Here is an 18,066-nt window from a genome sequence, read left to right as displayed (position 1 = left end):
CTATTTTAGAAATGCGTAACCAAAGTAATATACTTGGAAGTAAACTTATACTTAATTGAAAGTCAGTAACTTTAATCTGATTACTAGAATTTAAAATGTTATGCATTACACTACCTTTTGACTTTAAAAGTAATTTGATAACTTACAGTGACAAATTATTTTGTAACCAGATTACACCAACACTGATACTAAGTAACTTTTTTCCACTATAAAAATGGGCATAGAAATAATTAGTACATTTGTCAAATCTGTTTAAAATTATGTCTACCACATGAAAAAAATCTGTTATAAAGCTGCTACATCCTCAAGATGGTCACCATGTTGAGATCACATGACTTGCCAAATCCCCTTATCATCAGACACCTTCATTTGTGGGAATAAATGAATTGTGGGTAATAAATATGTCTATGATTCGGTATTATATGGTATTGTAACCGAAAACTTCATCCACATTGATCAGTACAAAGTCCAAGACCACTATCTTACCGACCAGCAAAATGTACAATAAACAAAAAATTACTTGGTGCACGTCTACTTTAAGGCCACACAAACTATAGAACACCTGAGCCAAGGTGTGTGCACTTTACGTGCTGAAAGTATCTACGTGTAGCTGCTCTGCTTTACGAAATCCTCTGATTGGTTTATTGGATCAGTTATTTAGAAAAGACTGTTAAGCTTGTATGACACTTTAGGGAAGGCCCAGGAGGGCCGTAACAGGATTTAAATCTCCCCAGGAACATTGGGGTTACGAGTCCACTCTACACTTGGACAAGGTTCTTTCTCAGCATACGTTTACACTCTGATCATCATATGTAAGAACAGATAAAAGAGGAAGTAAAGGACTCACAAAGAGTACAAAACACGCACAGGATGCTGCCTTTCCTCCCGCTGTAAGCCCAGGTTTAAGGGCTGGTCATGTGACGTCGGGAACGTGTTGGTGGTCTGACACAATCCCTCCTTGCCTCTTTCACACTTTCACTCCCCCATCGTCTCCACCCGTTCCCTCACCCCCAACCACAATGCAGCTCGACCTTCAGCCTAATTGGGCTGCGAGGGAGGAGAAATGGAGTGAAGGGGGTAGGGAGAGAGGAGGCCAAGACCGTTGTTTTCTTTTGTTGTTTTTTTTTAGGAATATATCCAAGATTCAGAAGGGTAAAGACTGCTCGAACACTCAGAGAACCAAAATGACAAAGGCCTTTGGTTGTAACTCTCTAGTCAGTGCACACATATAAACACATACATACACATGTGGTTGTTCAGATTTGAAAACTAACACTAACACAAATGGCATAACATCAGTTTGTAATGTAGGCAAACTTTTAAAATTCTAAGTGTCAAAATAGTTTAAAGAGTTAAAAATGTTTATGTGATGTGGTTGAATATATCTGCCAGACATCGTCACAAGTCATATTTTAAGTTACAGTGGGGTTCATAATTGTTTTTCTAACTTTTTTTTCATTACAAAATTATATCATCAGCATAATAATTTGAGTGAGAAGTTGAACTGAAAATTTCTTCAAATTTGGTATGTCCCATTTTTACCTCAATCCATAAACCTGATGATCCATGTTATCACTGAATGATTTGAGAATGTTCCAAACAGCATCTTGTGTGCTTCAGTGGAAGCAAGGAAATCTGACCTTTTGTACAGTGTTAATATAGTCAGTGTCACTTTTTTCTTTTCTTTTTTTTTTACTAGAAATAGTCAAATGCAAAACTTTAAATATTTGTTATTTCAAATGCCAGGTTGTGGTGATCCAGCAAGGGTTTGAAGCAGTGGTGCAGATGGAAAGGAACCTCATTGTGTCGCAAGTTCTGCTTAATTTTGGCTGGTCATTGCCGTTCAGTAGCCTTCAAACTCTGTTCTATCAACATCCCCATACATTTACAAAGACAGACGGACAATTTCACTTTCTTCTTGTCACATCTCAACTTGTTTTCAATCAGTCTGTTTCTTTCAGAAAATGGAAATTACGCCATGAAATCATGATATTCGTCCAGTCACAAGGACATTGTATTATTTTCTCCTTCTTTCTTTCTGTCCCTCTTTATGTTGGAAAAATATAATTGTCTGATTAACCTTACTGTCACAATTACATCACATTTTTTTTAAATCTCAAAATAGAATAATTCTTTCTCATTTATCAGCCATTGATAGAAATAAACCATAAACCAATTATTTTAAATACCTTTAAAAGTAAATACAACATAAACCAAATTGTTGCAACTGACAGATATTGGATCAGTGACCACTCTGCTTGTTTTCTTCCTATAATATCACATTCAGACACCAGTGCCAGTAATTTTCTCATGGACTCCCTGCTATTGTGTTTGCTCCGATTGTTTTAATGTACACAGAGTGCGGTCAGACTGACCACTGTTCAGTTGTCAAAACATTAGACCAGTCTCATAACTTAAAACACATCCTGTAATTTACAATGTGTGATAACCAACACAGTCATTTCTATGGTACCTCATATAGACAGAATATGTAAAAGTAAGACTGTTTGCCATTCCATATGTTCAGAGACATAAAGCTGTTCATTCATACAAGGCTATTTGCCTGTCTCTCACACATCACACAAGAGAGAAGGTCAACAAGTTCTGTGCCAGAGCTGGCAGTGTTAAGCGACCTTGGATGATATACACTGACACTGAGAATTTCTCAAGTAGGAACCATCACAATAGCCATATAGAATTTAGACTGCTAAGAAATCTTTTGTGTTGTAAAAGAAGGTTCACTGTGTAACAACATGAGTAATGAAAGAAAGAAGAGATTGGTTTTGGTTTGATTTTTTTAGTTATATATAATATATATCCACACTCATACCACAGTTCACAAACTTCAAGATATTTAACAACAACACCACCAGAGCTTTGATTGGTTCCTCATCCAGAAACCCCGCCCCCCTCCCCATACATTCATTCTTTCATTATTTGCAGATATACTAATGGTCTATTTATAACAGACGTAAATAATTTACAGTAAAATAACAATTTTAGTTACAATTTCAATCTTCATTTTATACTACAATAATTGTTCCGCACTCCTCCCTCCCAGAGATCTGCCTCATCTCAGCTCAGATGATAGAAAAGAAGTTGAATTCTTCTGGAAAAGCATTGGTAGAGGCTGCTGCTCTCTGCAAAACATCTAGTCCAATAATGCGAGGGTCTAACTGATGCTCCAGAGCTTAATTTTTCCTCATTTGGGCCCCATAGTTTTTTCAAAAGGTTTTTAGCTTAAACACGCACCTAAACATTGAAACCAGGACTACAACTTCAGTACCAGCACACACAGAGAGGAGAAAAACTGCATATTTAAGACATACAAACTCACAAACTGAGACTGCCTTCAAAACTCATTTTGGGGAGCACGCTCACAGAAACCATTTAGAGAACAATGAACACAGGACAATTTGACTATTTAAAGGTGTGACAGCATTTTCCTTTGATTTAGTCAGAACATGTTTAACCATACGAATACAAAATGTTATAGACATCTGATTTTATAGCTTAATATGGCAAATTCATGACGTTCGTAAGCAAACTGTGTATTCCAATTTTTGGAAATAAATCCAGTTATAATGTATATACTGTATCATTATTGTTAAAATCACGTTTAGATTACTCTCCAACTTCAAACGGTAAACATGAAGGATGTTGCTGTGTAATGACAAGTTCAGTTTTTTTTTTTTTTTTTTTGTGGTTTTATGTTTTGTAACATTTTCTCTACCATTTTTACCCAGCAGCTTTTTAAAGATTCGTTTACAGTCTGAGCAGAAACTTCTGTTAATACAAATGTCCAGCTCCAAACAAAGTGTACGGGAAAACATTTTTCTCTCTTCCCCTCCATAATCTCTTGCTACATTCCTTATTCAAGCTTTTGTTTTCAAATTCAAAACGGGGTTGAGAAACTTTGATTTAGTGCAAAATGCTCTGACAATCCTTGTTTTGGAAAAGTACAAGTTTGAGTCCACCTTTTTTTACAGTTCTGAGAGGCAACAATGTGCAGTTTGACAACTTGAAAAAACGCAACAGCACGGACGAGACAAAAGGGGAGAAAGAGATTTAAAAAGGAGCGATAATTAGAGCTCAAATTTCAAAACAACAAGAAAAAAGAAAAAGAGACCCCACAGTGATCATTCCAAAACTTTCTTGTCTAGTACTTCTTTGCCATTGGTCCGCGAGTAGGGTTCAAAGGCGGAGGAGCTCAGGTATCTGGCAGAAAGTTCCTGCAAGTTTCCGGCGAGGGATCCAGCCATGCCAAGTGGGTTGGAGGACATACGTGAGGCTACAGAGCCTAGCAGAGATGGCATAGGGAAGCTGAACAGCCCATGGGCAGGCGGGGATCCCTGCAGCCCTGTGACTGTCCCCGAGCTGGTCACCGTTGGCAGCGGGGGGCTTCCTCCGGCTGTGCCCGAGCTGGTGGCGCTGCTGCTGCTGCTGCTGGAGGAACCTCCATTGGCCGTTATGCCCAGGGAGGGCCCACGGAGTGCAGAGCCCAGCGACGAGCTCCCGCACTGGGGCAGCAACCCTGGCAGGCCTGGAGGAGTAAGGAGCCGGCCCTGCTCCAACAGCCGCAGGACACTGCATGTGGCAGCTGTCTCAGAGACCACGGAGCGCAACTCGGAGTCCTTGCCCTGATCTTTCTTCTGCTTTGTGCGCCGGTTCTGGAACCAAACCTTTACCTAAAGAAGAAGAAGAAGAAGAAGAAGAAGAAGAAGAAGAAGAGAGAGAGAAGCAGGAAAGAGGTTGAAAAAGAACAACGTAAACACACTGTGAATTTGCACAATGACTGGTAATTTGAAAAAATGTGGAGTATTTAAATTTAAGATATAATGATATGACTTTTTAGAAGAAAATATAGTGTGCCAGATTGATCTGCATAGATTAGCAGTGAAAAAAATTCATGGTTAGCACCAATTTGGGAAGAAAATCAGACAAAGTTTTAGGCAATAATGTGGGAGAGCCCTATTGTATGTAGCGGGGGCTGAAATGGAAAGAAAAATTAAAAGAGTAACTGTAAACCTATTTAAGTGAACAAATGTGTCTATGTTATGTTCAAAAATACCACAACAGGTTTTACATGAGCTCCTCTTTCATAGATTGTTGGTAGATCAATACTGTTTGTATCTCTTTCATTTAGGTTCACAAAGGAAGTGCGATGGCAATTTCCAGATAATACATGTTTTAAGTCAAGTTCCAATAGAAGAACAAAATCCTATTATTTATATTCATTTTTCATAAAGAAAAAGAGGCCCACTTTATATTCACTGTACTTAAAATGATCGATAATAGATTTGGAGGGCTATGAACAAGAATGACTAACATCTCAGAAATGAGTCATACAGTTGAACAGTCATGTTTATAAAGAACCATTAAAATAAAGAGTGTAAATGCATTGATGTTGAAAGTACAGCAATGGCTGTAATCCTATTTAAATGTTTATGATTGTGCACATACAACATTATACATCATCAGGTGTGTATTTGTATTGCACTGTTCAAGAAAGAATGTCCAGCTCTATTTAACAGAACTGTTTGTTATCTCGGTGCAATGTGCATGCCTTAGTAGTTTCAGCAGTGTTGTAATGGAATGCTAGTTTCTAAATTGTGAGATTAAACAAGACATAGTGTCTAAATCACAACTAAAATGCATGTTTTGTCATTTGTATTTGGCTATTCAAGTGTCCCCGCTTGTTCAATCCCCTTATCTCACTGTTTTGTGGATACTCTGTACCAGAAGGCCAAGAAAAGCATTGAATTACCACCAATTCCTACACATCTTTAAAAAATACAATATTTTCCCTATTATAACCAAATTTCATTCACGAAACTCAACCCTGCAAAATAAATTAAAAAAATTGATGTATTGCAAGAACACTTTAAAAAAGATGACTTTCCTTGTTTGATCTTGCCACGGAACATTTTTGTGGTTTCTGAACAAAATGTTAATTTCAAGAAGGCATCATTAAGGAGCACTTCACCCTCCTCATCAGGCGGCCAAGAAGAGACATGGGAAGCTTTAATGTAATCAAGGCATGGATTTGAACTGCACTGCTGCACAGGGCATTAGTGAAGCTAACTCTATTGTCCTCCCTGTGTTAGCAGCACCGATCTGTCTTAGGGCTTTAAATGTTGTAATTTCACCCTACAGGACAGCAGATGAATTTTTAAGTCGTTAGTGGAGTGATGACGTGATAGAATGTGACAAGAGTTCAAATGGCCAATAGAATCTGACACGTTGAGACAGCGTTTTCAGTTTGCAGATGTCCAGGGTCTTCAATTAGGGGAGCCCCCGAATCATTAATACACATTTAAGTAATGATTTAAAAATTTGAAAAAAATAAATAAATTTGTAAATTTAAAACAAATAAAGAGAAAACTGTAATTGCAGTTGTATCTTTTTTTTTTTTTTTTTTACTAAACCTAGGGATGCAGACTAACTGATTATGCTGTTTGTTTCACTATGGCTCTAAAATTAGCCTTACTACTGCAGTCAGGCAAAGGGCAGAGTTTCCCTGCACTGCAGATTAGGAGACATGAGGGGAGAGAGAGAGAGAGAGAGAGAGAGAGAGGGAGGGATAAAAAGAGAGTGAGAGAGGAAGAGAGAGAGTGCATGTACAGTTCAGTAATGTAATCTCAGGCTCATGACCTCTCATTGACCCCCGTGCAAAGCATGTGCCACAAATGCATCACTTTGCTTATTTTATTTTTTATAGCAGGCCTTTGCAGCACTAACAAACTGTCAAACTATTGCACTGCTGGTAAGGGCATAAAAAGGGAATTATCTGGAAAAATGTCAGGACGATATGTTGCGATTAGATCACTGATGTTCTAGGTGGCCTGAAGGTATGCCACAAGATCAAAATGTAATATGAAATAAAGATCAAAATCTTTTTCATTTGCAGTAAGACCAACTCCAACTCCTCTGTCAGTGAAACTCAATGAGAACATAATAATAATTAGATTAGTGTCACAAGGATGTGTGTGATACAGTACGTGTTTATCTGGGTGTATTGTTGCACGTATAGGCTGGTATTCATATATGTGTATTTTGCTTCAGCAGTCTTCATAATTATTTGCCCATTGTTTTTTTGCAATATTTATGTGTATCGATACGTGCATGTGAGTGTACCTGAGTTTCAGACAGGTTTAGTTGTCGGGCAAGCTCAGTTCTCTCTCGTCCCACAACATACTGGCATCGCTGAAACTCCATCTCCAGTCTGTAAAGCTGCTCAGCTGTGAACGAAGTTCTAGTACGTTTTGGTCTGTCTAGATCCAAACCCTTTGGCAGAATAATCTCTCGTATCGAACCTTTGGCATCTGAATATGAAGGGAAAAAATGCTTTCAGCAAATAGTCCAAACTTCACTCATGCTATATGAATATCATCTAAATACCCACACCTACAGTTAGCAGAAGTCAGCATATAATACAAAGATGAAGGTAGAAAGATGTTAAAAATGCAACCTTTTGTTTGTGAAATATGTAGACACAAGTTATATACACATAAGTTGTCACAACATATATAAATATATATATATATATAAAGAATCATACACATTTTGTGGATATATAACCCACAAAACATACATGTGTTTATTTAAAATAAGGAAATAGTTTAAATGCAAAAAAAAAAAAAAAAAAACTAAAAGAAATAACTTTTTGCCTGTTAATTGTGGCTGTTAAAATAGCCACATTTTGTGGCATGTAGCAACATACTGTATAAATGTCAAACAAATGCCGACTGCTCCTTTATTATTGTATTAATTATAAAAAATGTATATTTTGTAATTAATTACTCATGGAGGAAAATAAAATGTATTATGTAAAGTAAAAAGTAAAATCCAAGAAAACAATAAAAAAAATTATATTGGAAAAACTTAAAAAAAAAATGCACAAACAATCTCTGTCAGATCATATCACAAAACAATTAATTTTCTAATATTTTTTTGTCTATTAGTTACAATTATTTTGAATGCATCTACAACATATTTTAAGATGACTAAAAACATTTCATCGGTAATGGAGTAAAGGCATACTAAAAATGTATAATTTAAAAACTAAAAATCTAAAATAAAAAAAATAAAAAATACGCCCAATTGGTAAACAGGCGAGTTAGATTTAAAATTAACAGGCAATGTTTTTAATGTTTACTTTTTTGTTGTTTTCTTCTGTGTGATAAAGCACAATGAATTAACATGAATTAATGAATTCATATATATCAATAAATACATAAATATAAATAAATAAAGCTTTGTGGCAACTTCATTTGAAAATTCTTTTTCACAAAATATCAGTCTACATAACTGTTCAAATCTGGATACTGCATTACATTGTTGGCTGTTGAATCATGACTGAAGAAATTACAATTTCATAAGGTTAATCTCCTCATATTTCAGCAGGCCTCTGTCTTTGACCTGAATTTAGCATCACAACCTAAATAAATTAATGGAGCTGATTGCTCTCCTGAATTTAACAATCAGCTGACACAAGCAGGAGGGGCTTCACAACTATGTTAGTAATTTAATACAAATATAGACAAACACTAATTCTAGCCAATTGATTGAAAAAGCATTATAAAAGCCTCTAAAAATGTTATATGAAAAATGATAGAATAAAAATGAAATTGCTGCTACAGTTTCAATAATACTGTTACAAAAAGTTTGGAATAAAGAAATAAATACAAAATACAGATTTCTGCTAAATGAGATCGGTAAATTGAACACTTTGCCATTCAGATAAAATGTTTTATATTTTAAAAGGATGGACAAAAACAGTAATGAATTTCACAAAACACGAAATGCTGAGATTACCTTTGACCATCTAAAACATTATGACCATAATAAACTATGTACACAAAGTTACATTATCCCTAAAGACATGTACAAAAAGAATTGTTCCTTAAGTCTCACAATTATAAAAACCCTGAACTTTAAAATAAAAATAAAACATTAACAATTGTACTGTACAGTGCTCAAACATTTTCCAGTTTCAGTAAGTATTTTATTTATTTTTGTGCTGTCTCTTTTCCAAATCAAGAAAATTAGAAATTATGCTAATTAACTTTTGCAAATATTTGCGACTAAGGCTGTGGAGACATTGTGTCATAAAGCTACGAGACACACCATAACAGCTGATAAATTACAATTGGAGTTTCTTTCCTCAATGGAGAACTAATTCTCATCTGCCATCTAATCAGCGTAATTCAGTTTGAAGCATATACACTCACCCGCAGTCAATACACACTCACAAATGGAGAAAAAACAAAGACAAAATGAAGTTCCTGCAAAGGTAATTTCCTGTGTTTTTGGGTGCAGTATGAACTGAATGCTCCATGGGAGTGTTTATAAACTTACCTCGAACTAGAATCCTCCGACAGTAATCAGGATCTCCCGAGCTTGTCCGGCTCTTTTCGCAGTTTTCCACCGGTCCGGATGGAGAGAAGGACTCCTGCTGGTCCTTCAGTAAGGTTTTTGAAATGTTTCCCTGGGAATCCTTTCCCTCTTTCCCCTCTTTATGTCCATTCTTAAGGAGCATTCCGGACTCTGTGTCTTGGCTATAGCGGACTTCCATAGTCTCTTATCCTCTCACAAGATTTATCCTCCTTTTTCTACTTGTTGGGCAAAAATATGGGGAATGACTGTTTGGGTATTGCACAGTGCTTATTCTGGGTAATATAGGTTTGGTCTTTCTGTAAAACAGCAGCTTGAAGTCTGTGTCAGATAGCTAATGTGCCACCAGCACTTTTCCGGTCCACTGATCTGCCCTATTATCTCTGTGCAGACTCACTTGCCCAATGATCATAGACTTCTCACCAAAATTCAACATCAATTTAACAGCTCCTCTCCTTGTAACATTCACATCAGGTTGATCTCTGGGTAATCAGAGCTGTGGACTGACACGCTCGCTGCTTCAATTGATTACGGTAATTTGGCTGCCTCCACATTTGCGTAACCTCATGAATACTCTAAACTATTTGGGAAATACACGTTGTCCTGATAGAGGGGTCCACTTGCTCGACCCCCCTCTCCACCCTCATTCACACTGAGTCAAGGCAGATGATTTGTCTTGGATCGCGAGGCACGACAGTCAACACACACCAACTGCACAATCACGGAGCTGAAGAACCGCCAGAAAAGTTCCACTTCATTCCTTGTTGCCCTGCTGCTCCGATGCCATTCCTCTGCTCTAAGGCCGTGGACGTTTGGTCAGCGAACTTTACACACACTTTGACGAATCTCCCCCCAGATAATGAACGGCCCGATATCACAGACTGCACCCTCTACACATCGGAGCTAATACAAGCACAGAGTGAAAAGAGAGAGAGAGAGAGAAAGATCGGTAGAGAGCGAGAGAGAGAGGCAGAGAATGAGACACAGTAAGGGAGGCGGAGAGACCTAGAATACGAAAAAAAAACGGAATCCACTTCGGTTGGAATCTGTAGTGGTAATGAACACGGATTCACAAAGAAAGGAGATGAACACAGTCGAACTCTGTCACACAGAGACAGTGTGTGTAACAACCACCCTAAGTCACCTGGTACCTCTAATAAAAACAGAAACCCCACCAGTTCAAGCAAGCTCCAATCATTCCAACCCCTACACAGCAGACTCGTAGAACACAGGAACTACCCTTACCTTAAAATATGCCCGTTAAATCAACAACAACAACAAAAAACTCAACCAACACAACCTGCCAGAGATCCCAACACTAACACCCAAGCGACCCCCTCCTCCTCCTCCTCCTCCTCTCTCCCACTCCTTCCACACCACTACACACCCACCCACTCAGTCTCTTGCCTATTTTCATTGTCAATGCAACAATATCTGGGGGAACAGCAGTGGTCTGTAATCCAATAAGACCATTGATTAGGCTACAATGATTCAATTCAAGCCAATGGTTGTGAGCAAGGAACAAGCTTGGACCCTTCTTGTCACCTTGCAGGGCCAGAGGCCCTCTTCATGCTGAACCCCCCCACCACCACCGAAGCCATTCACTCCTTTATGGGAAACCGAGAGCAAAAGGAGTGAAAGATGGCAATTATCTAATTGGACTATTAACAAACAATTCTGTGAGTGTGTCTGGTAGGGAGCAGAAGAGGCTGGGGGGGCTGGACTAACTTCATTTAGCGAGTGTGTGGGGCAGCTTGTTGGAGAGAGGGAAAGGTTGTTTAAAGAAAAGATGAGAGGGGAGGGATTGTTTAAAGAAAAGGTAAGAGGAGGGTACGGAAAGGGGGCTGCTAGGACAGGAGGGCGATTCTGCACTGAGCTTGGGAAAATAATTTTGGTGGGACACGCACCAGCTGTGGTCCAAGCCGATTCCAGGTCAACAAAAGAGTACGGATGAAGCTGTCCTGCATGCAGACACAGATGCAGCTGTGGGACAGTATACTGTAGGCCCTGCGATTGCGTGATGGAAACATCTTCAGATATTTGTTGCTTTTGAGACTGTTTGTATATATCTTAACTAGTAGAACAACTAGCAATGCACCGATGTTTAGGCTAATAATTGGTATTGCGATAAAGCTGGCTGTTTCAAAACAGCCTCTGATCAAGGCTGATTTTTCACTCTAAATCAAAAGAGGATGTAAAAATGCATTGGACAATTATTCTACAACTCGTGCTGTGTGTGTGTGAAAGAAAATGTCTCTTGTGTGGAGACATTACTGTGAAATGGGTGACAGCAGAGTTGCAGTCATTCGAGATTCATCATTTAGACTTCAGTTGATGTGAGTTAATAACATTACAAATATGTAAAAAAATCTTACCAATTTAATGCGAGTCTGACAGGTGGCTTTTCAGAATTCAGTAAATGTGAGTTAAGAATGTTAAGCGGAGTTAATGTGCTTTTTGTTTCAGTGTTTTGTTTATACAGTAACTGAGACAAAATATGTAGAGACATAGAGAATCAAGTTATTATTTAAATTCCTTTCGAAGTTGTGTAATTCATTTACATTGATTTAAAATGAGGTAGCATTAAAAAACGAAACCACAAAACTATCGGTATTAGTATCTGCAGATTTCTTTTCTTAATACCTGGATATCAGTTTCGGCACACAAATTTTGTATCAGTGCATTCTCAATTAGCAAAGCCAAGGTTGTGGGTTTGATTCCCAGGAAACACGTATAATGATAAAATATACCTTGAATGCACTGTAAATTGCTTTGGATTAAAGCCCCTGCCAAATGCATAAATGCAAACTGAATATAGGACTTAACAATGATAATGAGGTCAACGGAGAATGGCCAGACTGGTTCGAGCTCAAAGAAAGGCTACGGTAACTCAGATAACCACTTTGTACAATTGTGGTGAGCAGAATAATATTTCAGAAAGCACAACACATCGAACCTTGAGGTGGATGGGCTACAACAGCAGAAGCCACGTCAGGCACTTTTTTTTGGGACCATAGTGTTCCTAATAAAGTGCTATGTGAGTGTATACTATAAGAGCTGTTGGCTCATGGGGACCCTGGTTTAAAACCGGTCTGGGTCATGTCCGAGCACATTCCCTCTCTCCCCCACTGTCTTTACTGTCCTGTAAAGAAAAAGGCTAAAAAAGCCCCAAAATAAAAATTGAAATGGCCTGATCATTAGTTTTGTAATTTCTGTCAGTAACAAAGGCAGTCATAACATTGTGAAATGTTTCGACATGTCATTTTTTTGTGCTTTCAACCAAACTTTTGTGTAGTTTTTTGTTAGTTTTTGTAAATATCCTTTTTAAGGTTTTCTATGAGATCTCTATAAGATTCCTCCTAATGAAGAAGCTGTTGACAGACATTGTGGATCCTAGAACAATATCAGAGCTGTTTCCTCTTCCTCTGTTTGGCCTCTATTGTGTCATTGCTGGTAAAGCCTCCCATCAGATGTAAGTAAACCCACAGCGTCAGAATGGCAAAACCCACACACCTCATTTATTTAGAGACAACAAAACACTTCAGTGCCAAAAGAGGAGAGTGGACAAAGGGGAGATGGGTGGAAACAAAAAGACAGATGGTGAGACATATCAATAGATAAATAAGAACAAGCAATGACATGACAACACCTGAAGAAGTAAAGGGCACATTTTGTGCAGTTCCTTTCAGTCTGGCCGTTGTTGGTGCATTCCCCACAGTTTGAGTTACACAGCTTTTGGAACACCACGTTTTTATATACCAACCTATGGTTTTGAAAAAAGATAAAATGGTAGCATAAACAGGATGGAAAAATACATTAGCTAAAAAAAAGGAAGGTATGAAATAACTTTAAAAAATTACTCTGAGGGTTAGATGAATGTCTATAGCTTTTTTTTTTATTAAAACATTTCCTCAGATTCAGCATTTAATAAATGTGCACTCAGTGATTTTTTTTTTTTTTTTGGCTAATTTTTTTTATAAGCAGAAAGCAATAGTAATCGTTGAATACTATTTAAAAAGTAGATTTAAAATGATGTTAACTCACATGAAATGAAGTCTAGTTACATCAGTCTTAGAGAAAAGCTGCTATATTCAACATATGCTGCAGGTGCAAATTCATGAGCGTCACTATGTTGAGATCATGTGACCAGCCAGATATCACTCGTCTTATCTGTAATCCCCTATAATTGGACATTTTTAGTCGTGGAATAAATTAATCATGACTGACTGCAAGTAGCGCATTTTTATAATGACTTTGGTAACTGAGAACTTCTGATGTTGTGTGATGCTGTATCTACGCCGCTAGGTGTCAGCACAAAATAAATACAACTGAGTGCACCTTAAAGTTGCACATTAAAAAGTGTAACATGAATTGTAATTTTGCAATATATGTAGGAAATCATCAATCTAGCAGCACTGTCAAGTCTGCAGAACTAAGGTTAAACACTAGACTGTGATTGGTCAGCACTTAAAAGTACACATTATAGAGTGGACCTGTCCTTGTGAGATAATAATGTAAAATAAAAAGTGTGTTAAAAAAAATATCCCTGCTGGGAAAACATATAATGTATTAGACCTACTGATTCATCATATGGGAAGAAGTAATTCTCAATGCATTCCCTGTTTCAACAAAAAACCCTGAATTGTATTACTGTAATATGGTGACACATTAACACAAAAAATCACTACTTCTGCTGAAAAGCTGCACCAGTGTATTCTCAGCAAACACCAGTGAGTTCTTACACTGACAATACACAATACATTAGCAGTCAAAGTGTGTTTAGCTGCAAATGAGAGAGAGGGAGAAAAAGAGACACTTAAGTCCTATCTTGGTCTTAATAGCTCATTAGTAGAGCTAAGCAGGCTCTCTTCAGTATCGCTATAGCACCTTTATTCTGCTAATGTTTCTGGCACCTCTTTCTGCCATCTCCAGCTTATCAAATGTGCATGGGTACCAACTACAGCCAAAACCTGGGCACAGTTTCAACACATACAAGACAAGCGACAATTAGTGGGGTAACTCTGAAATGAAAATTTTAATCCTTGAATGTTGAAGGCAGTTTTGCCTGGTTGACTTTGTTGGAGGGGAATGAAACAGGCAGCTGTTTCTGTCTAGTTAAAGTATTGTGAAGTTCAAGAGTTTGGGGCCCAAAATGACACGTGAAAGCAAACATGGCCACTTACACTCAGCATCAAGAGCTACAACGAAATGTCTGAAGAATCCATACCATAATGGTGACGTGACAGGTCATGGTGATTATACAAGTATAATGTGACCACAATATTGATGAACTCAAGTTTATAAAACAGAGAAACTCTAAATATGTTAAGCCATATTAAAAGGCTTACAGTACTAACTTAGACACATCATACTGTGATTGTAGAAGAAGTTCATGCAGCATAAGCAGCATAGCAGAAGTAATTCCCAGTAATTTCTTATCATGCAAAACAATTAACATGGGGGTCAGTAATCTTTGCACAAAAACACTCACATGCAACCGCACACATAACATACATGCACACATTTCTCCTAAAAATCTTTATGATTTATGTTTCTAGGATCTACGTATAACCTCAGGGAACACACATACTCTGAACTATAATTACTGTATCTTCCTGCATCTTTGAGGGATTTGTATTTATATTTTGGATTGCCAAAATATAATACATGTTATATATATATATATATATATATATATATATATATATATATATATATATATATATATACACACACACACACACACTACTGGTCAAAAGTTTTGAAACACTTGACTGAAATGTTTCTCATGATCTTAAAAATCTTTGATCTGAAGAAGTTGGTTGAGAAAATGTCAAGAGTACATGTCTGCAGATTCTAGGCAAAGGGCGACTACTTTGAAGATGCTAAAATATAACACAGTTTTGATTTATTTTGGATTTTGTTTAGTCACAACATAATTCCCATAGTTCCATTTATGTTATTCCATAGTTTTGATGACTTTACTATTATTCTAAAATGTGAAGAAAAAAAATTATAATAAAGAATAAGTGTTTCAAAACTTTTGACCGGTAGTATATATATATATATATATATATATACTACCGGTCAAAAGTTTTGAAACACTTATTCTTTATTATAATTTTTATATATATATATATATATATTTTTATATATATATATATATATATATATATATATATATTACATTGTATACAGTCGAGCGAATGTCACACTTAAAATGTATACATGTAATTTCATTGGATAACATAATATCAAACCAAGTGGCGTCTGCAGACAAATGATGCTAGAGAATTAACTGGTCTCAAGGACATTTTTAGTGGAACTTAAACCTCGTTTGACCCCGCGTACATATGCATGGACATTGTATTTTGGCTTCGCTATATGCAACTCATAATTTATATTCATTTAAACCGACTGATCTCAGTTCAGGAGACTCAAAGTGCTGTCTTGTGTCATGTTACAAAACACCATTGCGCCAACCAGAGCGGAGTTTGTCTTTGGGAGAACAAAACTACATCTGGTAAGAAACCAAATTAAGTTTTTACATTGAAATCTGAGTCAAAAGAACAGTCTCTAGTTTCATCCGATATGCCATTTTTAAAATTGTAGCGATTTATCATGAAATGCCACATTGATAAACACAATGTACATTAATGTGTACTTTAGCACATTCTTTCCTTAGAAATCCTATATATTTACTGTGCACTATCACACTGAGAATCAATGGGTTCATCCAAAAGAAAAATGTTGCTTTCAGAGGCTGTATATGGAGTTAGGATGAAAATAAGTTGCATTTTGAACTGTTCTGAGACCAGTGCTGACAGACAGCACACTTGAGGTTAAGCCATTCACTAAATAGGGAGCAAGGGAGCATCCTATAGCTCTCTATGCAGCTAAGTGTGTTCAATCCAAACTTCCTTTCAAAAGTTCAGTTTCAGGCTGTAGATGATGTCTGAACCACTCAACATGTTTGGCAGACATGGGAAAATGGTAATCAGTACATAGATTCAGAATTTATAATGTATCATTTTCTTTCAGCATGGTTGGCAGTGATTGGATGATGATGGCCATTACTTTAAATCAGAATTAATTATGCTAATTTCTGATGTAATGTTTGTAAAGTCTCAAAAACATAAATAACCAGCACTCCTGGAAACATAATAAACAATTTAATAAAAAAAATTCTGACTTTCTATAGCTTGGTATTATTTACAATTTCACAACTTAGTCCCGCTGTCCACATATGTTGCCATCAATTTACAAACTATATAGCAAACTATTTGCTGTATAACTTGCTCTAAGGATTTGCTTTATCATTTAAAACCTACTGTATAGCAAACTTTATCTAAAATGTTTTGTTTGAAAAGTGTGATTTTGTTGTCTAAAATAAATGGTTAACAAATTTGGTTTGATATTTTGTTATATAATGCAATGACATTCATACATCTTTAAGCGTGGCTTGAGGATCTAAGTAATTTTTGGGGCCACTGCATATGCTGAAAGGGTCTTAATAAAACAAATGGCTGATTGTGGCTTTTTGGCCAATGTAAGCTACTGTGTTTGAATACTAGAATGACAAACTGCTATATAACTTAAGATTATAACATTCTTTCAGGCAGATAACATCTTAATTGTTTTACATGCAGTAGCTCAAAAAAAGCTGGCAGGTTCTATCATATCTGGCTTTCGTCACATAACTGGCTGTTTTCAGATGGAAATCATTTTCAGATAATTGTTCTGAAGAACATTTGGTCTATGTTCCCTCTCTCTCTCTTTCTCCCTCATCCTGTTACCTAAAGCCCTTCATTCAGATTTAACAAATCAATACCATCTCTCAGCCTCTGATCTCCTGTTCAAAACAGTGCCAGGGACCATCTTCAAATCATAATATCAGCATGGGGGGGGGGGCGAACACAGCTTCGTCTAAGTGTGTCAGTCTGTCCTGGAGTCTGTGTGCATGTGTGTGTGTGTGTGTGTGTGTGTGTGTGTGTGTGTGTATAAAGACTGATGTTTCTCATCAGAGCACATTTTGTGATTTCTAATGTGGGGTTTCAGAGCCATTACAGGCCCACAGTTGGAGCAAGTCGGGTGTTTTCAACCTGTCTTTTTTTTTTTTAATGTTGAGGCTATGTTGGGAATAGAATATCCACCACTTACTAAATACTGCATAGTATAAAATGTATACTTCCTAATATTTATTTTAAAATGGTTTGTTATAGAACAAATTCAGAATTTGCAACAATAGACATTTTAAGCAGAAGTATGGTACACTGTTGTCACATGATCTCTTCATGTTGCATGTTTAATTCAGTCACGCCCAGTTCTCATCTTGGAACTATATTGTTGTATAAAATGTTTGAACATTTGGCAGTCCAATCAAACAATGGGTCAAAGAGATGTTAAAAATTACAGCTAAAATTACTTCTGATTCGTTCATCAAACTGGAAATGAAAGATCAAGTCCAGCTCATTGCTTTGTTGAATACAGTATTGCATGTGCTCTGTATCTTTACTGCATATATTTGCAAATGTAGTAAGTCATCCAGGTATTCCATGAATACAGTATACATAATATATACTGCACAAATAGTAAGAACAGTATGGTAGGATACTGTTAAATACCATGTTCAAGTTCATATTTATGTGTAGTATGCAAGTACTATAAGTA

General features: G+C 36.9%; 1 protein-coding gene across 1 annotated transcript; it reads right to left on the bottom strand.

Moving 5' to 3' along the window:
* Positions 1 to 4,121: 4,121 nt before the first annotated feature.
* LOC127455572 (ventral anterior homeobox 1) lies at positions 4,122 to 9,577 on the bottom strand. Its single transcript, XM_051723579.1, has 3 exons — positions 9,361 to 9,577; positions 7,138 to 7,325; positions 4,122 to 4,688 (listed from the first exon to the last, which is right to left on the bottom strand). Exons 1-3 carry the CDS (start codon positions 9,575 to 9,577, stop codon positions 4,140 to 4,142), a joined length of 954 nt encoding a protein of 317 aa, XP_051579539.1. The 3' UTR covers positions 4,122 to 4,139.
* Positions 9,578 to 18,066: the final 8,489 nt, after the last annotated feature.

Source organism: Myxocyprinus asiaticus, chromosome 17 (genome assembly GCF_019703515.2).
Source record: "Myxocyprinus asiaticus isolate MX2 ecotype Aquarium Trade chromosome 17, UBuf_Myxa_2, whole genome shotgun sequence".
In the NCBI taxonomy this organism is placed as follows: Eukaryota; Metazoa; Chordata; class Actinopteri; order Cypriniformes; family Catostomidae; genus Myxocyprinus; species Myxocyprinus asiaticus.
This window is presented reverse-complemented; position numbering and strand designations above follow the sequence as displayed.